Source organism: Cervus elaphus, chromosome 10 (assembly GCF_910594005.1).
Source record: "Cervus elaphus chromosome 10, mCerEla1.1, whole genome shotgun sequence".
Lineage (NCBI taxonomy): Eukaryota > Metazoa > Chordata > Mammalia > Artiodactyla > Cervidae > Cervus > Cervus elaphus.
In genome coordinates, this window is record NC_057824.1 from 28,836,156 (window position 1) to 28,862,933 (window position 26,778).

General features: G+C 51.0%; 1 protein-coding gene across 2 annotated transcripts in view; it reads left to right on the forward strand.

Annotated features, from left to right (window-relative positions):
* Positions 1 to 26,778, forward strand: part of ABCC1 (ATP binding cassette subfamily C member 1) — a 146,310-nt gene that overhangs the window by 100,891 nt on the left and 18,641 nt on the right. The window contains exons 15-22 of one of the 2 annotated variants that reach the window (XM_043914405.1): positions 381 to 456; positions 2,958 to 3,084; positions 7,484 to 7,660; positions 9,954 to 10,121; positions 12,103 to 12,286; positions 19,755 to 19,781; positions 22,520 to 22,610; positions 24,578 to 24,710. In XM_043914405.1, the coding sequence (XP_043770340.1) occupies positions 381 to 456; positions 2,958 to 3,084; positions 7,484 to 7,660; positions 9,954 to 10,121; positions 12,103 to 12,286; positions 19,755 to 19,781; positions 22,520 to 22,610; positions 24,578 to 24,710 (983 nt within the window). The remainder of the gene's footprint in view (positions 1 to 380; positions 457 to 2,957; positions 3,085 to 7,483; positions 7,661 to 9,953; positions 10,122 to 12,102; positions 12,287 to 19,754; positions 19,782 to 22,519; positions 22,611 to 24,577; positions 24,711 to 26,778) is intronic. The other variant, XM_043914403.1, reaches the window with a different exon arrangement.

Here is a 26,778-nt window from a genome sequence, read left to right on the forward strand (position 1 = left end):
GCTGCTGACACCCTGTGACCTTAGCTTCTGCTCAACCCACCCCCGCCCCTGTCCATCCCCTAGAGCTGCCGGAAGCTCCTAGGAATGAGTGTGGGAGGCCCCGGGGGTCCCTGGCTCTCCCAGATTGTGCGGCCTCCTATCTTTCAAAGGCAGAGTCCTCTCGTGGTTTCTTTCGGCCCTCTGGGTGGAGGCCGCCTCCAGAGCTGCTGGTTGAAGTTCTTAAGAAACAGTGACTGATGTGATCAGATAATGCCTGGCATGGGTGTCCAGCCTCTGGAGTTGAACTACCTGATAAGGAAAAACAAAAAGTAAGAGCCTGCTGCTCAAGCGCAGGCCATGGCAGCGCCTGCGCCTGACATGTTATCTCTGGTGCCTTCCAGCTGGAGCCACGAACAGCATCACCGTGAAGAACGCCACGTTCACGTGGGCCAGGAATGACCCCCCCACGCTGCACGGGTAAGTGGGATGTGGAGAGAACCACGCGGCTCTGGGCAAACGCAGGTCCGAATTCCAGCCGTGCGCCAGCTCTGTGACCGTGAATGGGTCACTTTGCCTTTCTAAGCATCAGTTCGGCTCGGTCCCTTCGCACCTGCTTGAGCTTCGGGGAGGAGCAGATGACCGTGGGCCTGGCTCAGAGGGTTCCCTCAGACTGTGAGTGACTCGAACCTTGCCCATATAAGCTTAGGCAACAAAGGGAAACTTCTGGTTCACATAACTGCCAGGGTTCACTTTCAGGCTTGGTGTGATCCAGGGACTCAGACAGTGCCTCTCCTTCGTGTCCTTGTTCCCCAGCCATCTGTGCTACTTCCTTGTCAGACGTCCTCTTCCCTCAGGATCCAAATGGCCCCCATCGACTCCAGGTGGCCCTCCTATGTCATCAGGAGACCCACTTGCCTCTTATTGGCCCAGGTTGGGTCACGTGTGTCTGCCTGAGCCAATGGCTATGCCAGAAGAGACGGCGCACACTGATTGGCTGGGTGGGTCGGAAGCTGTGATGGTGGCCGGAAGGCTTGGGTCTGCTGATAGCTTGTCCTCTCACGTGTGATATCAGGCTGGGTTGTTCTCCATCCTCTCCCCCAGCTGCCTCGTTCACCCTTTCCCACCATTTCCATGTCTGGGACACTGCCCACCCCAGTCCTTGTTTTTCTAAGTCACAGCATCCTGGGAATTGACCTGCTTCCCTGGCTACTTGTCAAATGCCTCTAAGTTCTTTCCAACTGCAGGCCTTGCTCCGGGGCTCTCAGACTTCCTTAAGGAGTCCCCCATCACAGGGCCAGACGGGACATTTTTAGGGGCCAGATTTATCCCCCCCATACCCCTAAATAGTTGCCCCCTTACTGAGTAGCCAAATTACTGCTGTATTTTATTTGAGGATGTGGGGAGGGGCAGATCAGACTTTCTGGAGAAACGAGTCTGTGTAACACTGCCCTTGATGGGACTGCATGTTTAGGAAGTTCTTCCTTATGTCTAACTTAACTCACGTCCACTTCAACTTTAGCTTTTCTCTTGTCCTGTTTAATAAGTGAGTAGTCTGTGTCTATGCCTCTGTCCCTCTGTCCGTCCTTCCAGCCTCAAAAACCTTCTTGAACATCACCTTCCCTCCCTCATTGAATATCCACCCCCCAGCCCCCACCTACCCCAGATTTTTCCATCCAAACCTATAAAATGTTCCCATCTTGCCTGGATGATCACAGGAGCTGCCTCACTGGGCTGACTGTTCTATCCTGGCCCCTTTATCCATTCCCCTCCCAGCATAGAACAAAAGAATAATCCTTGTGACCACATAGCAGGTATGAAGAATTGAACAATGGGAGCAAAAGCCATCAGCCTGTCCACCAATATGTTGAAATCATAATAGCAGCGCTTGGAAAATGCAGCCGATGTAGGTGAACCCAAGGAGGCCCTGGACGTGCCTGCCTTCCCCCAGTGGGTGGGATCCCAACCCCACTTTGCTGTCTTCCGTGGAAGGCTAGCCGTGGTCCTATATGGTGTCATAGCCCCTTTTGCCCACAGAGTGTTGAGCCTGTTGTATTGGGTTGGCCTAAACGTGCATCAGGAATTTTCTGTAGCAGTTTATGGAAAACCCCGAACAAACGTTTTGGCCAACCCAATACTTCAATTACTGTTATATCCACCAAAGGGCGATATCAGTAGAGACGTGTTTTTGAAACTCTGATTCACATGTGTTAGGCCCTCCTCTCTGGCTTCCAGCTGGGAAGCGTGTCCTCTGAGGCCCTCTCGGGTCTGGACGCCACCCACCCACCTCTTCAGGACTGACCTCCCACTCCCTGCCTCATCTTGTGTCATCGACACGTCTACTCGTGGTCACATCTGTGATTTCACACCCGTGGGCCTTTCCTCAGGCTGTCCCCAGGTGTCTGGGTCATGCTCACCCTTCCTCTAGCTCACCCTTCCTCTAGGTTTTGGGGTGGTCTCTTTGTTGAGCTTCCCCATTAGTTCAGTAGTAAAGAATCCACCTGCAAAGCAGGAGGTGCAGGAGATGTGTATTCGATCCCTGGGTTGGGAAGATCCCCTGGAGGTGGACATGGCAGCTCACTCCAGTATTCTTAACTGGAGAATCCCATGGACAGAGGAGCCTGGTGGGCTACAGTCCATAGGGTCACAAAGGGTAGGACATGACTGAGCGACTGAGCACACACACCCCCTTCCTTGAGCACCTGCATCACGCCCCCAGGTGAAGTGGATCCCTCTCCACTCAAGCCCCCTTCTCCTATCTCGGTTGCTCCTGTGGGGATCTTTCCTAAGATGCAGCTTGGCACAGAAGCCTCTGGGACAGTTCCCTGAACTAATGAGCTAGTTGTAGAAACAGTGGGAGTGATGTCCAGGCCTCAAAGACTCAGGACAACCCTGCCTTCCCTTTCTCCCCACTCAGGGCCTGTTCAGTGTCAGGAAGCCAGGCTCTCCCATCTGAGCCAGGGTGTGTCATGTCGTTTCAGCATCACCTTCTCTGTTCCGGAAGGTTCCCTGGTGGCCGTGGTGGGCCAGGTGGGCTGTGGGAAATCGTCTCTACTCTCAGCGCTCTTGGCCGAGATGGACAAGGTGGAGGGACATGTTACTGTCAAGGTAGGAGATCTGGGTGGGGGCCAGGTAACTCCTGGCCAAGGGGAAGGCCAAAGGGCGATGCGGTGTTTTCTTTTATGACCTTTTATGACCTTGTTAAGCAAGTGGGAACTACTTTTGTTCTCCTTTTCTTCTGTGCCCTCCTAGAAGGCAAGATTGTGGTGTCATCTAGTTCCTGCTGTGTCTCAGCACCTAGAATAGTGCCCGGGATGTAGTTGGCACTGGATAAGTATTTAGTAAACACACAAATGCCCCCTGGTCCACCCTCTGCCCTCAACTCCCTCCCCATCTCCACCCTGCAGTGTGCATCCCGGGGCCTCCTTAAGCATGGCTCTTTCAGGCTTGTTCTTTCTCTTTGTGGTTCTCCTTGTATCTCTTTTGGCAAATGTAACAACACTTAAAATTTTTTATTAATGTCATTGGAATATTTCCTTGGAGAATTCTTTTTAAGGGACTTATTTAAATTCTCAGTGTTTGTTGGATTCTTAATATGGGGCTAAAGGGAGACTGTTTTTACTGCCTTTAAATACAGTGTTTTGAACTAAGTTGCAGAATGTCTTGGGAGAGAGTTTAAGAGGCTGCCTTAGTGAACAGATGTGTCGCGTCAGAATCAGGAGCCTTGTTTGGCATTTAGCTCTGTCCCCCGCCCCCAAGACCCTTCCCTGGGGTTGGGGATATTTTCTTACAGAGTTTTGTTGATACCAGCATTTCCGGGAGCATGGTCTGCAGCAAATTCATCTTACTGTTTAGGGAATAGAGTTCTGGGCTCATACAAGCTTGGGAAGTAGTACAGATTCTGATTCCTTCCCTGTTGGACAGTCTGATAAGTCCTGTAGGGAGAAAAAAAAAAACCTATTTAACTTTGGTTAATCCTGCGTGTCCCAGACACATTTGCCTGCACCTCTTTGTTGCCTAGACAGCAACTCCTTATGTCTTAAGATTACTGTCTCCTGGAGTCTGCTTCTGGGGGATGCTGGTTTCTGCCGTAGTTTTCATTTCAGAGCAAAATCTTTTCTTTGCTGATGATCATATGACCTTGAGCCTAATGTGTATGAGCGAAGTGTATGATAGTTGGGTCCAGACTAATGAGGGTTTCCCAGGTGGCGCTAGTGGTAAAGAACCTGTCTGCCAATGCAGAAGACACAGGAGACAGAGGTTCAATCTCTGGGTCAGGACGATCCCTTGGACCTATTGTTTTAAGAAATGATCTGTCATTACTTTCAAATACATGTTATAAAGTAAGGTTCATAGGCAGCATGAGCTAGGTTAATTGGAAGAAGACTTGGGATCATGGTGGGATCCACATTGCCTTCTGTTTGATTAGCCCTGGGTTTCCACAATCGCAGCCCTATTGACATTTCATGCCAGATCATTCCCTGCTGTGGAGGCTGTCCTCTGCACTGTAGGGTGTTTATCAGCATCCCTGACCTCTGCCCACGAGATGCCAGAAGCAGCCGCAAGTCATAACAACCAAAAGTGTCTCTTGACATTGTCACATGTGGCCCCCTTGGGGGCAAAATTACCCCCAGTTGAGAACCACTGAATACAGAGATGATGGACCAAAGAGTGAGGGTGTTTGAATATTTGGTTTGATGAGGTGGTAGATTTATTCGTGACTGGTTATTTTGTCTTGGTAAGGGAAGGGCTTCCCTCGTGGCTCTGATGGTAAAAAATCTACCTACAATGTGGGTAGACCCCGGGTTCGATCCCTGGGTCAGGAAAATCCCCCAGAGAAGGGATTGGCAACTCTGTCCAATATTCTTGCCTGGAGAATTCCATGGACAGAGGAGCCTGGCGGGTTACAGTCCATGGGGTCACAAAGAGTCGAACATGACTGAGCAACTAACTACAACAACAGGGACAGTGCGGGAAATGTGTTTAAAGTGTTTATTTTGTCTCAGTAGTTTAGTTGGTAGGGCTCATGCATACTGTGGGAATTACCCGTGGGTTCTGCAGTGAGGCTTTGTGAGTCTGGCCAGTTTAAGTTAGGATATTGGAGTCAGCAGTTTGGTTATTTATCTGAGAATGAAGATGAAGAGCTGAGCTCCCTGGGTTTCATTCCCAACCTCATCCTCCTAGCATCCCTTTATTTAACAGTCTTTGAGGACTCCCCTTTGCCCTTTTAGTGAAGCTCATACGCCTCATCCCGGAGAAGGGAGTGGCAACCCACTCCAGTATTCTTGCCTGAAGAATTCCATGGGCAGACGAGGAGCCTTGTGGGCTGCAGACCATGGGGTCGCAAAGAGTCAGACACGACTGAGCTACTGAAGTGATCTGAACTGAACTGAGCAACTAACACACATACACACACACACACACATGTCACTAGGACCACCAGCCCCGTGTGAGTCCCCTCCCACCCCCCAGCTCCTTCCTGCCTGTCTTCCTCTCACATCATGGTCCCATCACACTGGCCTTCCTGTTGCTCAGACTTGCCGAGTTCCTCTTGATTTTGGACACACAGCAGTCAGCGGCAGCCTGCAGCACGTAGCAGTGAGCAGTAACTGGCAGCCAGGTCTTAGTTTGCTGAACTGGGAGTCCTGACGCCTGGACCACAGGAGCCAGCAGTTAGGGCCTGAGTCCCTAGCCTCTTGCCCACTTGGTCAAGAACAAATTCAGGAGAGGAGGCAGAAGGTACGAGTAAAGTAAAAAGGTTGTTGAAAAGAAAAGTGCCTGCAAAAAGGTGCACGGGCAAACTCAGAGAGTCGTGCTTTTCGGAAGTTTAAATCCTTTATAAGGGGGCAGTTTTCCAGGTCTTTGTCTTCCCTGAGGTGTGCACACCTTAGCAGAGATGAATCTCAAAGTGAAGGCTTCTGGGAGGAGTAAGACTCATTATCCTCTGACTTTTGACCCTAAGGAGCCTTCCCATGCAGGTGTAGCGTCTCCTTTGTTCCAGAAAAAGGAGGGGAGTGGAGATCCCTTAATCCTTTACCCAGACAGGATTTTGCCCTTCTATGTCCTGGCCATGACTATTATCTTAAGGATATTTACAAGACAAAGACTGACTACTTACGCTGTTTCTGTTGTTCCATTTTGGAGGGCAAATAGAAGGCTGACTGTAAATGCCTTAACTGGAGCCCACCTCTCTCTTGTCTCAGGAAATGCAAAGAGGAGACTAGTTGTAAGTATCCAACCTGAAGCCCACTTCTTCATCCCCCATGAAATGCAGGCAGAGGCCACGTGTAGCTGTCTTAACCTGGAGCCTGTCTGTCCCCTGCCTCCCTCTCACGCAGTTCCTCAGACTGAAATGCTCTTTCCTCTTCTCTTTATCAGACCAGCTTATTTTCACCTATCAGTCCTTGTTTAAGAATTTTTTTTTCAGTTACCGAAATACATGAAACAAATGCTCTCCTCATAGTCTTTGTTCTTATGCCATTCTGACACCTTGCATTATGTGGAAATACACAGCAACTTTAGAAATCGACAGTTATTATACAGATGTCTTTGCTTAAATTTCATCAAGGAAATCTCAAGGGCTCTTTTAAGGTTGTCCCAAACTAAGTTTCCCTTAAAAAAAAATTTTTTTTAAGTGGATTATAGTTGATTTACACTGCTGTGTTTCTGGTGTACAGTGAAGTCATTCAGATAAATGTGTATATATATTCTTTTTCAGATTCTTTTCCAGTATAGGTTAAGTCTTCCTTTTAAAGGACTTTTTTGAAAGTCTCGTATTTTTCTCTCTTAGCCTGTACCACAACAATAATCAAATAATTTTTTTTTTTAAATTCAGGTACTTCCCGTTCTTGGGAACCAGGAGGTTTTTATTGCTGTTTATTTTAAAATTCATTTTATTTTAAATATTTTAAAAAATTTCTTAAGTTGAAATATAGATGATGTGGGGGCTTCCAGGTGGTGCTAATGGTAAAGAAGCTGCCTGCCAATGCAGGAGACATAAGAGACCCAGGTTCGATCCCTGGGTTGGGAAGATCCCCTGGAGGGGGGCATGGCAACCCACTCCATTATTCTTGCCTGGAGAATCCCATGGACAGAGGAGCCTGGTGGGCTGCGGTCCATGCAGTTGCAGAGTGTCAGACATGACTGAGGCGACTTAGCACGTAGACGACGTACAGTATTTTATAAGATGCATATGTGCAGTGTAGGAGAGCTAGGGGTTTTGTTTGATGGTATTCAGTGACTAGTTACTAAATACATAACTGTTATCTCATTAACGAGGATTTCAACTCTCAAACTCTCACTATTGGAGCCAGTGACTAACCTAGAATGGACTCTGATCCCAGCCCTGGTGTCTGTAGTCCTTTGGGACTTGGTTTCCCTCTTGTTGAAACCATAGATGTGGTGAAGGTATCTTGTGAAGTAAGGCCTTCCTGGACAGGGGGTAGGCCGGCTGCTATCTTGTTAACCAAGTCTGTCTGTCCTGCCGCCTTCCTTGTTTGCCACCTAGGGCTCAGTGGCGTACGTCCCCCAGCAGGCCTGGATTCAGAACGTTTCTCTCCGAGAAAACATCCTTTTTGGACGCCAGCTACAGGAACGGTATTATAAGGCTGTGATAGAAGCCTGCGCCCTCCTCCCAGACCTGGAAATCCTGCCCAGTGGGGACCGGACGGAGATTGGTGAGAAGGTCAGTAGACTTCAGCATGGCCCCTGTATCAGTCAGCTATTGCTGTGTAACAAACAAGCACAAAAACCTCAGTGGCTTATGATGTTAAACACTTTGCAACTTATGGGTGGGTCAACCATGACTGGGTGACCCAGGCTGGGCTCAGCTGGGTGGCTCTGGTCCACATTGCAGGCCAACTAAGCCCAGTTCCAGGCTGTGGGTTGGCACAGGTCTCCCCGTGTGGCTACTTCCTAGGGCCTGGGTGAGGGGACAGCAGTTCCCCAGGGGGAGGCTTTTTCAATGGCAGCAGCAGAAGCCCAAGAGAACAACAACAAAAATGTCATGTCTTTTAAAGCACACCATCCTCTCTACCCATAAAGCAAATCACTTGGTTGAACCCAAAGACAAAGGACCAGGAAGTGCATGTTACTTTTGCAGCCTTGTGACTAAAAAGTCGCATGACCATTGGCACTATACAGGGAATAGGGGTGTCAGTGGTTCAAATGTCACAACCCTTTTCAAAACAGTGATAATGCTAAAAATAATAATACAACAGCTAACTCTTACGGAGTAATCACTCTGTGCCAGGCACAGTGCTAAACACTTTATACACATCTGTCCTTTCAGCAAGCCCAAGAGATGGGATTTACTGTTAACCCTGTGTAATGGCAGAGGAAAAGGAGGAACAGAAAGGCCAGATGACTCCCAGAGCCCCTTCCCATCTCAGGGCCTTTGCACATGCTTTCCCCTCTGCCTGGCTGGCCTGCTCGATTGCCCCCTGGTGGCTAAGTGGTGTGCACATGGGAAGTGCAAACGATCTGGAGCCTACTAAAGAGTTTTCTCGTCCTTATTTTCAGTTATTAATACAAGCCAGTGGTTCCACCAACTTTCCTACTTTGTGAGCCATTTTTTTTTTATTTGAGTGAAATCTGCAGTTCCTTGGAAAGAAAAAAAACAAATTATTAGGGCTTTTGGGGTTTTCAAGTGGCAAAGAATCCTGAGTGAGAACTGAATTTACAGGCACTGGGTAGAATCCAAGAGCCGGAATGTGGTGGGGCTCAGGAAGGGACTGGTTCCTCCTCTGAATTTCATCTCTGCTTTTCTGCGGAGCTTTGTTGTTTTTTTTTCAAAAATGTATGTATCTGCCACTTGGAGATTCCTCACTCTGCCTATTTAGGTCCCAGTAACCAGTGTGTTTACTGGGACTTCCCTGGTGGCTCAGACGGTAAAGCGTCTGCCTGCAATGCGGGAGACCTGGCTTTAATCCCTGGGTTGGGAAGATCTCCTGGAGAAGGAAATGGCAACCCACCCCAGTATTCTTGCCTGGAAAATCCCATGGACAGAGGAACCTGGTAGACTACAGTCCATGGGGTCGCAAAGAGTCAGACACGACTGAGCGGCTTCACTTCACTTCAACCAATGTGGGGTCTTTCCAGGTGGCACTAGTGGAGATGTAAGAGATGCTGGTTTGACCCGTGGGTTGGGAAAATCCCCTAGAGGAGGGCATGGCAGCCCACTCCAGTGTTCTTGCCTGGAGAATCTCATGGACAGAGGAGCCTGGTGGGCTACGGTCCATAGGGCTGCACAGAGTTGGACATGACTGAAGTGACTTAGCAGGCACACATGCACCCAGTTTTGGAGGGAGAGGATGTGATTGGCTTAGTTTGGGTCTGATGTCTGCCTGGGGCCAAAAAGCTGTAAACTAAAGGAACTCTCAAAATGAACGTGGCTGCCAGGACCCTGTCTCAGAGTGGGGGGAAGGTGGGCATCTCTTGGGAGGGGCTGGGGGGGTTAGCCCAGCGGGTGTCCACTGACTCCAGCCAGATATGCAAGTGATGCTGGCTTATCTGCTGCAGGAGGGCCGTGTGGTCCTTGTGCCCTGGTTCAGATTAGGAAACAGTGCCCTTCCTGCTGGCCAGCGGGGCGCAGGCTGGATTGCAGCACCCCTGGGGCACAGCCTGCCTTGCCCGTGCGGCTTCACCAGTGAGTGAAGGCCCAAGATCACCAGCCTTCCTGTAGCTGGCCTCGCCTTCCTGGTGCCGCTGGCCTCGCCTTCCTGACCCTGCCCTGCTCAGCGGCACCCAGCGGCTCGGATTTTGTCTTTGCTGGTTTCACAGTGGAGGCTGAACCTGGAGCCGGGACTTGAACTCACGTTGGCGCAGGCGTGATCTCGCTGTTACCACTGCTGCTTCCGCGGGAAGTGGGCGCAGCTCTGCAGGGCCTCCAGCGAGGGTTGCTGCATGGTGACCCGGTGCACCCCTCTGCTTGTCTCGGCTTCCCAGGAGGCCCACCCTTCTGCCGTGTTTCTCCGCAGGGTGTGAATCTGTCCGGGGGCCAGAAGCAGCGCGTGAGCCTGGCCCGGGCCGTGTACTGCGACTCCGACGTCTACCTCCTCGACGATCCCCTCTCGGCCGTGGACGCCCACGTGGGCAAGCACATCTTTGAAAACGTGGTTGGCCCCAAGGGGCTCCTTAAGAACAAGGTACCTGCTGCGGGCGCGGCTTGGGGGCTGGTCCCCGCTTCTTGGTCAGGTCATGGTGTGTCCCCTTTGGGACCCCTTCGCTTGACTGGACAGGAGATCATATTTTCGAATCCATCCCTTGGCGGCCTTCCGGGGACAGCCTTCTTGTTCTCATTGCCTCCGCTAGGCAGAAAGAAGCCTTTCTTTCTGCTTAAACAATAGGGGTGGTGTCGCCGAGGGAAGTCCAGCCCCACCCCACCACCACCATCATCCCCTGTCCCCAAGGAGCCGGCTCTCCTTTCCCTGCTGAAGTGGCCGTGGGCTGAGGGACAGAGGTTTGAGCAGGAAAACGGCCACCACACCTTAACATGACAGGAAATGGTTCCTTTCCTCTTTTATTCTTTTTGAAATTTGTTTGTTTAGGGGAGTTACAGAGGCTCTTCTTCCGCCTCTCCCATTAAAAAAGAAGACATGCCCATGGGAAAAAATGTAGCAAATGCAGAAAACCACGAAGGAGAAAAACAATTATGCATCATCCCACCGCTTAGAGATTTTTGTATTTCTTTCAAGTCTTTTTGTTGTGTATATAAGCTTTTTTTCTTTGTTATTTTTGGCTGCACTGGGTCTTGCTTGTTGCCCACAGACTTTCTTTAGTTGTTGGGGAGGGCGTGGAGCTGGCTGGCTAACTGTCTAGTTTCCATCTGCCTGCTTCTCATTGTGGTGGCTGCTCTTGTGGAACACAGACTCTAGGGTGCAAGAGTTCATTAGTGGCTTAGGGACTTAGTTGCTCCTCGCATGTGGGAACTTCCCAGACCAGGAATCAAACCCATGTCCCCTGTTCTGGCATCCACCGATGCTTAACCACTGGGCCACCGGGGAAGTTCTATATAAGCTTTTTAATAGGATTATCACATCATGCATATATATATGTATATATATAATAAACATCATGCCACTTAATCTGTAGTAAGCATTCCCCTTCACCCCATAAGAATTCTGTTTAATTTTTAAATATTAAAAACCTGTTTTGGTTGTGAAAGAAATACGTGCCCATAGTAACAAAACCAGAGAGTATATGTAAAGTTTATAAAAGACAGTTCTTCCTCATCCTGCAGCCCTAGCTGCTCTCGAAAGCTGGGGCCAGCGAATCCAGCCCGCAGGAGCCTGTTTTGTAGGCAGCTCACCAGCCAAGAATGGTCTTTACATTTTTAAGTGGTTGGAAAAAAATTCTGAAGACAAATATTTTGTGACATAGGAAAATTGTATTAAAGTTACATATCCGCTTCCATAAATAAAGCTTTATTGGATCATGGCCAGCCCATCTGTTTATGTCTTGTGTATGACCAGAGGGCCCATAAAGCTGAAAATGTTTACCATTTGGCTGTTTAAGAAAAAGTTTGCCAACTTGTGTAAACGGTTTGATGCACATCCTCCCAGACTTTCAGTTAGATAAAATAGATACCCATGTACAAAGGCGGTAGTCTTTTAGGGGTGGGGAAATTTGAAAAAACTTAATTCACAGCATGCACATTTTTTTGTAGGAGTGTCATTCTTTTATTCATCTACACATGGATGGTTCCTTCCCTGCATCTCCTCCAGATTTTTGTTCAAAAACAACTTCCCCCATCACCCTTATTAAAATTGCAACCCCCCACCTCCCCATCTCAGTATCCTCACCCCTTTGCTTCCACGTGCTCACAATACAGCACACAGCATTTTACTCATATCGGTCGGGACCCTAGAATCTGGAGCAAGGATCGTTGTTTTCCCTCACTCCTGCCCGCCCCCCCCCCCCACCCCCCCCACCCCCCCCACCCCCCCCACCCCCCCCACCCCCCCACCCCCCCCCCCACCCCCCCCACCCCCAGATCTCGGCCTGCAGATTGCAATGCTTCTGTGTGCCTACATCCCAGGCGCATGTACAGGTGTGGGGCGGGGGGTGGGGACAAAATTCCCTCTTTCGCGCATGCGCTAATGTGGCTGTTCTCCGCCCTCCCTGCAGACGCGGCTCCTGGTCACGCACGGCATCAGCTACCTGCCCCAGATGGACTTCATCATCGTCATGAGTGGCGGCAAGATCTCTGAGATGGGCTCCTACCAGGAGCTGCTGGCTCGGGACGGCGCCTTCGCCGAGTTCCTGCGCACCTACGCCAGCGCCGAGCAGGAGCAGGGGCAGGCCGACGACGGTAGGGTTGCGCGGGCCTTGAGTGAGGGTGGTGCCCGGTCGGCCCCAGGTCTCCCCTGAAAGTTCCCCCCAGCCGCCCTGGAAGCTCAGGAGGGCATCAGGTGGGGGGCTGAGCCAGGCCCTCTCAGGAACCATCTGGAAGGACTTTCAGGACTGAATTGACAGGGAGTCCCAATACTTTAGAGAGCCGGGTCCGCAGAACTGAACACAAGTCCCAGTCCTTTCAGGCAGTATATCTCTGGGCCTGTGGAGTTGCGGGGGTTTCATGGCGAAAATGGAGGTGGTGATAATTACAGGCCTCCTGGCTCCCAAGAGGCTGAGAAGCCAGTGGCAGGTTCACCATGTTGGTCAGTTGCTCAGTCGTAGCCGACTCCTTGCCACCCTGTGGACTGCAGCACCCCGGGCTTCCCTGTCCCTTGCTGTCTCCCGGAGTGTGCTCACTTTCATGCCCACTGAGGCGGTGACACGGGTCGTGAGGTCACACCTGGTGGCTGAGCCTGCAGGTTGGAGGTTGGCAGGACCTGAGTTCCAGTCTCAGCTGCTGCTCTTTCCAGCTGTGTGATGTCTGGCCATTCCTGATGAAGCAGTGAAGCAACAGACCCGACCTTCTGGCGCCTGAATGTGCTAGATTACTGGGGCCTTTGGCACGGTGCCAGTGACAGCTGCTGCTATTACTTTTCTAGGGAAGAGTGCTCCCCGATACCCCACGCATGTGGCATCTGCCAGGTCCAGGTAGACCTGCCCACTTCCCAGCCACCACACCCGCTCTGTCCTCCTGAGAGCATGCCCTGAATTCTGGGCTGGGGCCTCACCCTGTCTTTATTTGAGGCGTCTAAGAATCCTGTTCTCTCTTTTATGTGTATGCATGTTAGTCACTCGGTCGTTCCTGACTTTGCAAGCTCATGGACTGTAGCCCACCAGGCTCCTCTATCCATGGGATTCTCCAGGCAAGAATACTAGAGTGGGTTGCCATTTCCTACTCCAGGGGATCTTTCCTATCCAGGGATTGAACCCACGTCTCCTGTATTGCAGGCAGTTTCTTTACTGATTGAGCCACCAGGGAAGCCCCATTCTTTCCTTTAGTTGGTTTGAAATTCGGGGAATTGGTCGCAGCCTCTGTGGGCTGCCCTGTGTTTTTGTCAGATGGGCACCTGGAACGGATCCTCTGCTGGTGCTCCCCCCCTCCCCATCCCCCCACCAGGAGCCTTGACCTGCCTTACCACGGAGGGGAAAGAAGTCATCTGATGCCTTTTCTGCTTTGGTTTCAGCTGTTGCTAAAAAGAGTGGAACCAAAGCGAGATCGCCTGTCCTGCTGTGATCTCCCTCTTCCAGGAACTAATTACAGACTCCCTGGGCCCCGGGGCGTGTTCGTTACATGCTCAGTCCCCAGGCAGCTCTCAGATAGGCTGCCCCCGCCCCCGCCCCGAGTTGGGGCTGCAGTTCGCCCGGTTGCACAACTCTCATGGGCAGAGTTGTCATCAGGGTGTCTGTGATGTGAAGACACACACATCAGTGAGTGATTGTTGACTGCTTACCAGGGCTTCTGTCCCCGACAGGGGTCATCTCGTTGGCTCACTCACTCCTCCTCACAGCTTCTCATGGAGGAGGGAAGATGGTGGTGCCCAGTCCACTGGTGAGGAAACTGAGACTTAAAAGAAGCTCGTCCCGGGATTTCCCCGGCGCTCCAGTGGTTAGGACTCTGTGCTTCCACTGCAGGGGGCTCAGGTTCAGTCCCTGATAGGGAAACTAAGATCCCACTTGTCAAATGGTGTGGCTAAAAGTTAAAAAAAAAAGGGGGGGGGGTCTTGTCCCTCATGTGCCAGGGGCAGGCGGGTCCCTGTCTCTGTGAATGCGGCTGAGCACTAAGACAGCTATTTACCATTCACTGATTTAGTCATTCAGTTGGGTTCACTGGGCACTCAGCTGTGTGTTACGCACTTGCGTTGTTCTCCTAGGGCTCCTGTAACGAGAGTCCCACTAGCTTGAACAGTGGGAGTGTGTTGTCTCCCAGTTCTGGAGGCTGGACGTCTGAGATCAAGGTGGCAGCCTTCTTCTGAGGGCCGGGGGGTCCCATGCCTGTCCCCCGGCGTCTCGTGGTTTGCTGGCACTCTGGCACTCCTTGGCTTGCAGGAGCATAAGCCAGCTCTGTCTTCGTCTTCACGCGGTGTTCTTCTTGTGTGTGTCTGTCTCCAGATCTCCCCTTCTTATGAGGCGCCAGTTATATAGGATTAGGGTCCGTGCTCAGGAGCTCATGTGGACACTTAAATCCACAGAGACCACGGCTCCACATGCGGTCACATTCCTAGGTACTGGAGGTCAGAACTTCAACGTATGAATTTAGTTGGTGGGGGATGTAGTTTAGACCTTAAACTAGTAGCGTTCTAGATTTGGGGGAGACAGAAGTGGGCAAGATCCAGGCAAGTCCTGCCCTCACGGAGCTCAGAGTCTGGCGGGAGAGAAGGCAGTCAGCCAGTGGAAATGGTTTTGTGCAGCATTAAGTGCTGTGAGGAGAGCATGTCGGGTATTGGGCTGGAGAGTTTGGGGGTTCAGGCCCTGCAGGCAGCGTGGTCAGGGTTCCCTCTGTGGGAGCAGCGTTCTGACACGGGTAACGGCACAGGCCTCAGCCTGGCATGAGCTCAGTCTGTTCAAGGAACAGGGAAGAGGCCAGTGTGGCCACACCTTGGTGGGCAAGGGCTGAGGGTGGGAGACGGGGCTGGCGAGGGGGTTACCCGTCCGGGTCTTTCAGCATGAGGAGTTTGGGGTTTGTTCTCAGTGCAGCTGGGAAGCCGATGATTGTCAGAGAGGGGAGGGCCCACAGCGAGAATGCATAGTTTCATTCCTCTGCCTGAGAGTTTGCTGGATCCTTGTGGTTTGAGGTTTTTCCCTTTTTTTTTTTTTTTAATGTGAGCCGTTTTTCTAAAGTCTTGATTGAATTTGTTACAGTGTTGCTTCTGTTTCCTGTTTTGGTTTTTTGGCCCCAAGGCATGTGGGATCTTGGCTCCCAAGCAGGGATCGAACCTGTGCCCCTAGCATTAGAAGGCAAAGTGTTAACCACTGGACCACCAGAAAAGTCCCCCTAGTGGTTTTTAATAAGTCCTTTATTGAGATATAATTCACACATCATATGATTCAGTGAGTTTTAAAAATACTCCAATATTTGATTTGTGCAGCCATCACCAAGATGAATTTCAGAACAGTCTCACCCCCTTGAGGAAGCCTCACATCCATTGGCAGTCATTCCCCATTTCCTCCCCGCCCTCCAAGTCCTAGGCAACCAGTTAATCTGCTTTTTTTTTCCTTCTGATTTTTGAGTTGTAATTTCTTCTGATTTGTAATTTACAAAGAGCACTGTGTAAGTCTGAGGCATGTGATTTGACTTAGTACATCCTGAAATGTGACCACAATAAGTTTAGTGTACATCTATCATTTCATATAGATGCAAAAGTAAAGAAATAGAAAAAGAATTTTTTTTTTCCTGTGATGAGAGCTCTTAGTAATTACTAAGCAGTTTTGGTTATATTAATCATGTACATTATATTTCTAGCAATTATTTATTTTATAATTGGCAGTTAGTGCCTCTTGACTACCTTCATCCGATTCTTGCTCCCCCCACCATCTCTGGTGACTACACACCTGATCTTTGTTTCTATTTTGTTTTTAAAGCATGATTTACCTGCAACACTGTGTTAGCTCCTGGTGCACGGTATAGTGATTTGATATTTCTATATGTCACAGTGATCACCACACAAATCTACTTTCTGTATAGATTTGTCTTACTCTGACCATTTCTGTATGAACAGAATCCTTTTGTGACTGGCTTCTCTCACTTAGCATGATGTTTCCAAGATGCGTCTGTGGAGGCTTGCAGCAGCACTTCATTTCTTCTGACTGTTGAATCATATTCCATTGTGTAGACACACCACATTTTATTTATCCATTCATCAGCTCATGAGCATTCGAGCTGTCAGTTTTGGACTATTACGAATAATGCTGCCGCGAACCCTAGAGGTTTTAAAAGAAAACTATTTTCTTTTGCCAGTGTGAGATAGCCGACTCTCCCTCTTAGCATTTAAACTCCCCGGCGAATGAGTTTCCACATGTCTATGCTCCTGTGGTCGGAAAGTTCTGCTGTAGGTCTAACCAGCTCTCGTCTTGCTACAGAGTCTTCTTTCTCGGATTGTCTCTCAGCCCAAGTCAAGCCAAGGTCACACGAAACATGGTGGCCATTTTGAGATAACTATGTTTCCCCCACCTGCTTGGTGGGCTACATTTAGGCAAAAAGAACCCTCCGTGGATTTATCTCAACTTTTTTCCGCAGAACGAATTCTCTTTCTTCTCCCTGTTCTATCCAGGTGAGCAGGGACCGTCCTTACACGCTGTTGGCCACAGAAGGGATTTTTTTTTCCCCTTCTCTTCATCCCCAGCCACACGCATATCCAAAGCAGATTATGCAGAACATGGGTTGCTGCCAATTAAAAAATTTTTTGTGTGTGCACGTCAGCACTTAATTTGGTGGTAAAATTACCACCCGGTGCCCTTGCACCGCTCTGAGGTCATTTCCCCAGTTTAGCCACTCAGCCCCCTGCTGGGCAGGTCACAAAGCTCCTCTGACTGTGGGTCTAAAATCAAACTTGCTGTCCTCTCCCCCCCCCTCTTTTTGCCTCTCTGGAGGGACCCTGACGATAAGGCTTGGCATCAGGGTCCAGCCTCGCTCGCTCAGCTGTAGCCAGTGCCAGTGACCTTGGATTTGTCTGAAACACATTTTTGGCTCCTTCTAAAGGGAAAGTTTTGTTTCCGTGTTGGATTAATCACATCTTTTGCAGGACACCCAGGCTGGAGGGCGTGTGTTTGGTTTGGGGGAATTCTGTCTGCCTCAGATGGAGAACGGGAGCTAGGCTTGGAGTGGTGGGGGGCGACTGACTTCCTCCCTAGGAATATGCCTTATCCTGTTTCTAGGAGACTTTTTGTTTGTTGGCAAAGAGATTGACAAAGTGGTTCATTAACCTTTGTACCTGGAAGGTATAGAACATTTTTATTTACTCTGGTGACTCTTAGGAACCTAAAACCTAGAATGGCAGTTTTCAAACAGAACATTTGTGCCTCCCGGGGACACTTGGCAATGTCTGCAGGCGTGTTTGGTCGTCACAACAAGGGAGGGGGGTACCCCTGGCATCTTGTCAGGAGAGACCAAGGATGCTGCTAAACACTCTGCCATGCACAGGGTAGCCCCCTCCACCCTGCCCTCCCCCCCAGCAGAGAATCACCCCCCCACGATGTCAGTGGTGCCGAGGGTGTGGAAGCCACTCTGCTTTGACTTCTCTCTGCCCACGTTCCATCCTTGTTATCTTGGGGAGAAAGACCTTGACTCCAGTGACGTGACCGCTTTTCGAAACCTTATTCCAGTCTTACTCTTTCAACCTCGTCACTCAGTCTTTCCCCGCCTTTTCCAGATTTTTGCTGAACTTTTTTTTAACCTGATTATAAAATCAATATGTGCCGCTTGTAGACCATGGCAAATGGTAGAAAAGCTCCAAGAACCAGCAAAAGAACATCCTTCAGCTCTCCCACCACCACGAGGGGAGCTGCCCTGCCATTTGGCCTGTTTCCCACCTGTCTTTCTGATTTAGGACCTTTTTCCTAGGGTGCGTTTTCACCGCCGGTTTTCCTGTCCCTCTTTTTTGTTTCTTAACACCAGGTCCCAGGTGCCTCCCCTTGCTGCAAAAGTCAGGCATAAGCACCGAAAGCCGCTGGAGAGCTGGTCAGACAGACAGCACATTCCTCCCCTCTGTCCTCAGGGTCCGTGTTTCTTCCCCTTTTGAGTCTGAAGAACTTGCAGGGCCGAGGCGGGAGGCTCGGGCCGGGTGATGTAGCTGGTCGATTCCGTTTTTGGTCAAAAACCAGGCGTTGACTGTAACGCAGTGACTTGAATTCTTCCCTCAAGGGGGAAGCTTGCCTGCTGGCCCTTGCCCAGGCAGAGTTCCAGCACCTTCTTGAGAATAAACAGTGAGGCTGAGAGGTGCCAGCCTTGAGGATGAGCGGCCGGCCGAACACATGGCCTGGGCAGTGCTTGTGTGGTTCAAGGGCCGGGAGATGCCTCGTTACCAGCATCACAGCCCCATCCCTGGTGCTCAGAAGCCCTCAAGGGAGAGCCATTGGGTTATAAGTCTTATGTCTTTGCTTCTGAATTATTTTACAAGATCCTCCCTCTCCCAACTCCCCCACCCCCGCATCATTCATATTTTCTCCTTACCTGGTTGTTTCTCTGTATCATTTAACACTGCCTCATGGTAAATTCTGAATCTACTACTTTATTATCTCTTTCTCTCCCTTGGAATTCAAGCTCCGTGAGGGCTTTTGGTCACCTCTGTGTCCCCAAGACTGAGAACAGTGCCTGGCACATCATAGATACTCAGGAAATGTGTTAAATAAGTGAATGAATGAGTTACATCTTTATCATTTAAGGCATGTCCTGCGTAATGGTTGGACATTAACACAGCTGTGTATATTCCCCAGATTGGGAACAACTGTGAGCTGATTTTACATATTTCTCTCAGGGCTGGTTTAGAAACCAGCTTTGTGGATTTGGGCTATGACACGGCATCACTATGTCTGATACGGTGCCTCTTCCGGCATTGGAAGGTCGTCTCTGCTTGTTCATGTGGTCATTCATTTGTTAGTCTGTCCATCTGCCTCTCTGCTGTGCCACGGGGACATCTGGTGCTTGAGCTACCATATGGAATGGTGCCCCCTGGATTGTGCAGTGCACATCCTGTGCAACCCCACATGGCCATCAGATGCACAAAGTGCTAGGAATAGAGTGGTAGATAAGACCTCGGAATGCTCTCTCAAGAGCTCACAGTCTGATGGGGGAGACAAACGCTAAATAATCAAGGGCATCATGGTGCTCAGTGTGTGAGGGAGGCAAGCCTGGGGAGCTGGAAGGACCCTGAGATGGGTCCCTGACCTAGTCTGGGAAGGTCCAAGGTGATATCCGAACCGAGTCACCTCCCCTCCCCCTTCTGTCCACGTGGAACTGGCTCAGAGCAAGGTGCTTGTGCCCTTGAAGAAGCAAAGACTGTGGACTGGCGCGGGGCCTGTGCCACCTCCTGGCTGGCACGCCTGCCCTTCACACTGTAATACTTTCTCTCTCTCTCCCTCTGCTGCCTGGAAAACAGGCGTGAAGACAGAAGGTCAGTCTGCATTTTTCTAGCTTTCCTTATGTTTGAACACTCACAGCTTTTAGAGAAGGGAGCCAGCCCCAGGCAGTAGGGTGCTTGTCAGGGATACACCCACATCATGTGGGACGGGGAAGCCGAAGCACGAATGCAACAGGTCCCTTAGCTGTCCTCGCCCCTCACCTTTAAGGAAAAACACTCATCCACCCTCTCTGGGCATTTAAATGGGGGTCTCACGGGGAGGGTTCTTTTGCCTTGGTTCTTAACACTCTCTTGGGTCTTGTGAATTCCTAGGCACCAACGTGCTGGATGAGGAGGAAGGTCAGTGACAGTGGGTTGGAGTTGGCTGTGCCTGCAGCGCGAGGCTGCACATGACTTGTCCTGCTGCTGCATGCCTGGGGAGGGGCCCTTGAACGTCTGCATTTCCATCCCTTTCCATCATTCATCCAGCATCTATTGGGCACCTACTGTGTGCCAGCTTTGTGATTGTCACTTGGGGATACAGATCGAATCTCCCCATCTCTCACTGGTCAGCTGAGTGACCTTGGCTAAGCTGTACTGTCGCAGGTCCAATGACCACGGCCAGCGAGCCTTGAAAGAGATCCTGGTTGTGAAATGCCCGGCACCCAGTAGGTGGAAGATGCATGGGATCGTTATTACGATCCCACCCACACCTCCTGGGCATGATTGAGACCCAAGCACAGGGTGACGAGCCCCTCATGGAGTAGCTGCAGGTGTCAGGGGTGCCCAGAGGTGGCATGTCTTCTAGAAGAACTTGAGCAGGAAAGGCTGCCCGGTCTCCCTCTAGGGACAGAAAGGCATAAACTGGCCCCAGAGCAGACCCATGCCTCCTGCCTTCCAGAGCCAGCAGTGTGTGGCTGAGGGTCCACACCAAGGCCCCCTTTTGACAGCAACTGAAGCTGATTTTGGCCGCTTAAACAAGGGTGTTTACCAGAAAGATACCAAGTAGCAAAAGGAAGCCAAAGGCAGAGAGCAGAAATCAAAGGCAAAAGTGGATGATCAAGACTCGGGCATTGGGAGCTCTGGACGTGAAACTCCTTTGGGGACAGAGCAGTTGTACAGATCTTTGGTCCTTGTGGGGCCACCACTCAAAGTCCTCTGGGGGAGGGGTCCTGATGGGCTGACCTTGGGCAGGTTCCCCCTTGGCTGGGAAGCCTGGGCATTCTGGGAGACTGGGGAAGGGGGCAAATCCCCTGCAAAGAACAGGACGATGTAGCGTGCACATTCCCATTCTCCTCCTGGGACTCACGGTCCCGCCCTTGCAGACGAAGGTTTTCCAGCTGCCCCAGTTGGTGTATCGCCAGTGGGCTAATAGGGTTTCAATGAAGAGGCCACCATGGAGGCCACTGTGGGGACCTGCACTGCATGTGAAGCAGGAGCGGGGAGGGAAGGCTGAGGTTTCCAGAGGGTGCCTGGGCAGCCAGGCAGGACAGGGAGCTCTCTGAAGTACCTGCTGCAAGATGGGGGTCTCTGGGAGTGTTGTAAAGCACCCCCACCCTGCACAGCGGAACACAGTCGAGGTGCTATGCATGTGTGTGTGCGCTGTCTGCAGGCCGCTGCATGGGAAGTCCTGCCTGTTATCGCTCTTCTTTTTCGTTTGTTTTAGGTTTTTTTTTTTTCCCAATTGAAAAAGATGCTGATTTTAAAGGAAACATTTAAACAGTGATTCTCAGTCGTGGATGTGCCCCAGAATTATCTATGAGACAGGTTTAACAATGCAGATAACAGTACGCATCACGACCTCGTCTTCCATTCACCAAGCACAGCCTCATTTCTTCCTCCCGCTCGTGGGGGCTGGTGCTGCTGTTCTTCCCATTCTGCAGATGTGGAAAGTGAGGCTCAGAGAGGGTCATTGCTTCCCCAGTTCACACAGCTAGGAGGTGAACGAGCACGTCCCACACATCCCAGCCCCCTGACTGCTCGCAGCGTGGGGTCAGCCTCCCTGGCAGAGTCAGTGCAGGGACCAGGGCCGGCCCCAGGGCATCCCCGGATGATTCACGCACGGCCAAGATTGAGAATCACCGGCTCAGAGCTCCCCCATCAGCCCAGGAATGACCCCAGCCCTGTTCCCTTGCCATCCTCTGTCGCTTCCCATGGCTGTTGCCTGAGAGAATCTATCTTTCTGGATTCTGCTTTAATTCTTGTCTCATCAGCATGTTCGCAGGTTCACTGCCGGCTGTGTATTCATACCCTTTCGTAACTTCTCTCCTGCATCCTCCTCCGGGGTCAGCCCTTCGGAGTCCTACGTTATGTTCTCTCTCGTGCTCTCTGTCTCCCGGCACCAAAGAGTGAGGAAGTCAGTGCCGAGTGGGTGGTAATAAACACATCCCTGACTTGCGGAAGATTAAAGGAGATAATGTATTTCAGCAGAACACAGCGGCTGACACTGAATAAACGTCAGCCACTGTCTCTGAGGTGACAGGGATCAGTGTTAATGCTGGGCGGATACTTCCTGGGATTGGAGCAGATATCCAGCTGGTGTGCCCATGGTGCCTGTATCAGTTGTTGAAATAGCTCCGTATTACTGGGAGAACAGCCACTGCCCCAGCAGTCCCAGGTAACCCCTTACCCCGATCTTCAGGACCTCCCCTTGATCCGGCAACCAGTGGGTTAACCCCTTGGCTGGGGGCGCCTGGGTCCCCAGTGTCTGATGCCCTTGTCCATAAGGGGTTGTTACTTATTTGGGGTTTCACTGATGCTTGGGGACCAGAAGAGTGTGTCCTTTCCCCTGCATGGTTCAATTGTGTCCTGACTCCATGAGCCAGGCTGCACACAGCCAAGAGACCATCAGCAGAACTGGATTTTCCTGGTTGCTGCTGGCACAGGGCACTTGCTCAGGGCTCTTGAGATGGTTGCAAAACACTGTCCCTGTCCCTGAGAGAGCTGGCCAGCCAGGGAGCCTGTCTGTGGCTGCTGCAAAGCAGGTCTTGCTTTCTGAGCCTCCTGGCAGCCAGGTTATCTGCCATCTCCCCACATGGTGACAGGTGTTAGTGTCCAGCCTTTGAAATCACTGTCCGCCCCCTCGTCCTTTCTGCCAGGCTTAGCAGGCGTCGGTGGCCCAGGGAAGGAAGTGAAACAGATGGAGAACGGCATGCTGGTGACGGACACTGCAGGGAAGCAAATGCAGAGGTGAGGCGAAGCGGGCTGGGGGACCCTGTGGATTCTCCCAGCACCACGTGTCTCCCCCCTGCCAGTTGTGAGGGAGGAGGAACAGGGTGTCCACAGCAAGGCTCACTGCCAAAAAAAGGCGTTTAGCTTCTGCTTCCCCTGCCCCCAACCCCAAATCCTGGCGGAACCTCACTTCCCAGAGAGCAGAGGCCCAAAGGGGAAGCCTCGTTGTGCTTCTGCCAGGGGGCATGGCTCACGCAGGCCTCACTGTTGGATTTAACCATCCGTCTGTGCTTCTGACACTCAAGCTCCCTACATGGCGTGGCTCTTTGCTCAAGTCACTCAGCGGGGCCTGGAATGTTGAGGCTGTAAGAACCAGCAGCCAATTCAAAATAGTCACAGTAACAATAGCAGCTGCGTTTTATGTGCCATTAGGAGCCAGATGCAGTGCCAAGTTCTGTATAGTCCATAAACCTGGAGGTCGTTTCTCTCGTCTTCCCATTTTACGGGTAGGCAGACTGAGAGCTGTCCACAGGCCATACAGCCAGAGAGAAGCCAAGCTTGACTATTTGAACCCGAGTTCAGCCTCTGAGCCAGTGCTCCTAAGTTTTATGCTTTGGTGCTTTAAAGAAGGTTGCATTTGGTCAGATCATGGGGTATTTGGAGGAGGGGCGTTGACCTGTCTGTGCCTTGGTTTCCTCCATTGTCGAATAGGGCCTTTGGTGCCCCTGCTGTGCAGGATTGTAGGAAGGCCTCTGTGATACGGCATGTGGTCATTTAGAACGGTGCCTCCTGCCTCCGGTGCTCAGTAAATGCCGCTCAGTTATTATTTAGGTGAGCTGGAGCTGCCTGGGGTTACTTCTTTTGGGGTGGGGGGATTTCATAGACACAGGCTGGGAAGAAAATTAGCATGAGCACCTGTGCCCCTCAGAACCCTGCCTGCAGTCCCCTCCTGGGCCCAGCTGTGTGTCGTACATGACACTCTTCCTTCTCTGCTGGGGCAGCAGTCAGGGTGTGAGCGCGGCGTGTGTGTGTGTGTGTGTGTGTGTGTGTGAAGCACTCTTAACAGTGCCTCGCCTGGAGCATGCAGGGGCTGAGGGGGCACTGTCCTGGTCTGTGCAGGCGGCCAGCATAAGGTAAGGATTAGCTGAGATGGGGCAGGCGCCTGCAGGCCATTTGGGATGTCGGAGTGGGTGACCACGGGACGCTTGCAGTAGCACACCATGGGTGGACCGAGCAGAAACGCACAGCACACTGGGTATTCATTTTTCTGTTGCTGCGTAACAAGTGATTACAAGCCTAGTGGTCTGTCATCTCATTTCCTATGGGTCGGGGTGTCTGGGCACAGCTTAGCTGGCTCCCCTGCTCAGGGTCTCTCAAAAGCTGTAACCAAGGCATCAGCCAGGCTGGGGTCTCAACTGAAGGCTCGTCTGGGGAAGGATCCGCTTCCAAATGCACGAGGCTGCTGGCAGGACTCGGTTCCTCAGTCCCTAACTGGCCGCATCCTGGTGGACCCCTCCGCCCCCAGCCCCCGGGCCTCTCCCACCTCCACACTCACCGCATCAGGGCAGACAGACAAAGAAGGCAGTAGAGTTGACTACAAAGTGGAAGTCATACCCCATCCCTTTGCTCATGTGAATCTGAGCCGTGTGCACATGCATGTGTGCACATGCACACATATGAACACACACACCCCACGTCATCCCTCAAGCACACATCTCCCTAGGGAGGAAAGCTCTCTGGGTGATGATCTGTCGTGATCCGCATAAAGCTGATGAGCACGGGGTGGGGGTGGAGGGGAGATGCTTTTTGAATAAAATCTGCCTAAAGGAATAGTTCTCCCATGGAACCCTGGGGCCAGACCCATCCCCTCTATGGGTCTTCTCTGTAAAATCAGAGGAGTGAATGAGGCCTGGTGCTTGGGGGGAGGCCGCCGACCCTGCCCAGGGCCTTCATCTGGGGGACACCCATGTGCCTTGCTTCCCCAGGCAGCTCAGCAGCTCCTCCTCCTACGGCGGGGATGTGAGCCGGCACCACACCAGCACCGCTGAGCTGCGGAAGCCCGGGCCCACGGAGGATACCTGGAAGCTTGTGGAGGCGGACAAGGCTCAGACGGGGCAGGTGAGGACATGGTCAGGTTGCTGTGTGTCTGTGGGAGCTGGGCCCTGGTTGGGGTGCTGTGGTCATCTTGACTCACGTCTTCTTCCCCAGGAGGCTTGAAAGGTACTGTTTTAAGCGCTGGAAACCAGGGTGGAGGGCCAGGGTGACTTGCCACAGGTCATGGCTGGTGAGCAACAGAGCTGGGGTGTGAACCCAACTCTCAGACTCCAGGGTGGTCACCTGTAGCCTCTGCTTTCCTGATGGCTGCCTCCTTTGAGCGGCTGGGGCCTTGGTAGCCGTAGATGACACGATGCCTTGAATCCAGGCTCCAGCCTCACGGGGGTCAGCTGTGTGTGGGTGGGTTTCAGGTCATCACAGACGCAGCCCTGAGGAACATTAATTGTGTCATCAGAAAAGATTGTTTTTTTACTTCTTTTTATTTTGTATTTTTGCCCTTATTACAGGCAGATCTTGTTTTATGGCACTTGGCTTTGTTGCACTTCACAAATGCTGTGTTTTTTACAAACTGAAGGTGTGTGGCAATCTTGTGTTGAACATCAGTGCCATTTTTCCAGCAGCATTTGCTCACGTTGGGTCTCTGCCACATTTTGGTAGTTCTTGGAATATTTCAAACTTTATCATTATTATAGTTTGTTATTATATAAAATATTATATTTGTTATTGATGTACTATGTTAACAGTATAATATTTGTGATCTTTGACGTTACTACTACAATTCACCAAAGACCCAAATTATGATTATCACTTTTTAGCAACCAAATATTTAATTAAGGTGTGTGCATTGTTTTTCTAGTCACAGTGCTATTGCACACTTAATAGACTTCAGTAGAGCATAAATATAGCTTTTATATGCACTAGGAAACCAGAAAATTCATGTGACTCAGTTTATCGGGATATTCGATATTTTTGCAGTAGCCTGGAACCAAGCCTCCAAGTGTCTGAGGTGTGCCTGTTTATCAGTGAGAAGGTCTCAGCTGGGACTTTGTTTTTAATACCTGTCTTAGTCCCTTTGGGCTGCTATAACAAGACCATGGTACAGGTGGCTCAGAAACAACATACGTTTATTTATTGCTCATAATTCTGGATGTTGGCAAGTCCAGGATCATGGCGCCAGCAGATTCAGTGTCTGGTGAGAGAGCTCCCTGGTTCATAAATGGCCATCCTCTCGCAGTGTCCTCATAGGACAGAAGGGTGAGGGACCCTTTTTATAAGGACACTAATCCCGTTTAGTCCACCCTCATGAAAAGCCTGATATGACAGGGAGACACACAGGGAAAGATACCCAGAGTTTCCTGAATCCACACCGAGCAGGTTGGGTGTCAGGCTGACCCAGAGCACACTGCACCCATCCGTGGTGTGCAGCTGCCCTTTGAGTGACCACATGTGATTACACGGCCCCCACGCTGGGCTCCATAGGAGACACTGGAGTGAAAGAGGCCCCCGGCTGTCACTCCGTGGAGCTGGGAAACAGGTTGAGCAAGGGCCAAGTGACTGGAAGCCAGTTGCTTGTTCAGAGGACTGAGGGTGGGGGGAGTGGATGTGACACTTCGTCATGGTTACTAGGCAGCATATCCCATCTTCCCATTATCTTCAAACTCTTCCTTCCTGAGAGTCCTGGAGTAAAACTTAATCCTGGACAGGATCTCTCGGGTCCTGTGTGGTCCAGCCACTCCATGTTCTCCAGCTTACCGCGCTGCAGCTATCCTTGCCTCCTTTCTGCTTCCCTTCTACCTCAGGGCCTTTGCACACGTTGGTCCCTGTGCCTCGAATGCCTTTTTTTTTTTTTTTTTTTTCATTTTCACCTGGTTAATTCTCTGATATCCCTTCCTTATGGAAAACCTCCTCTGATTCTTCTCCACCCTGGGTTGGGTCAGGATACCCAGTTTTATATTCCCATGGAATCATGTACCACTTCCAGCCCTTCTCTGGGATTATGCATTTATCTGGGCAGTTATCTTATAAAAGCCTGTCTCACTGCTCAACTGGAAGTTCCGTGAGGGCAGAAACCTTGGCTTTGCTTCTGCTGATTTCTTTGCCAAGTAACTAAAGGGGAGGAGGATTGTAGGCA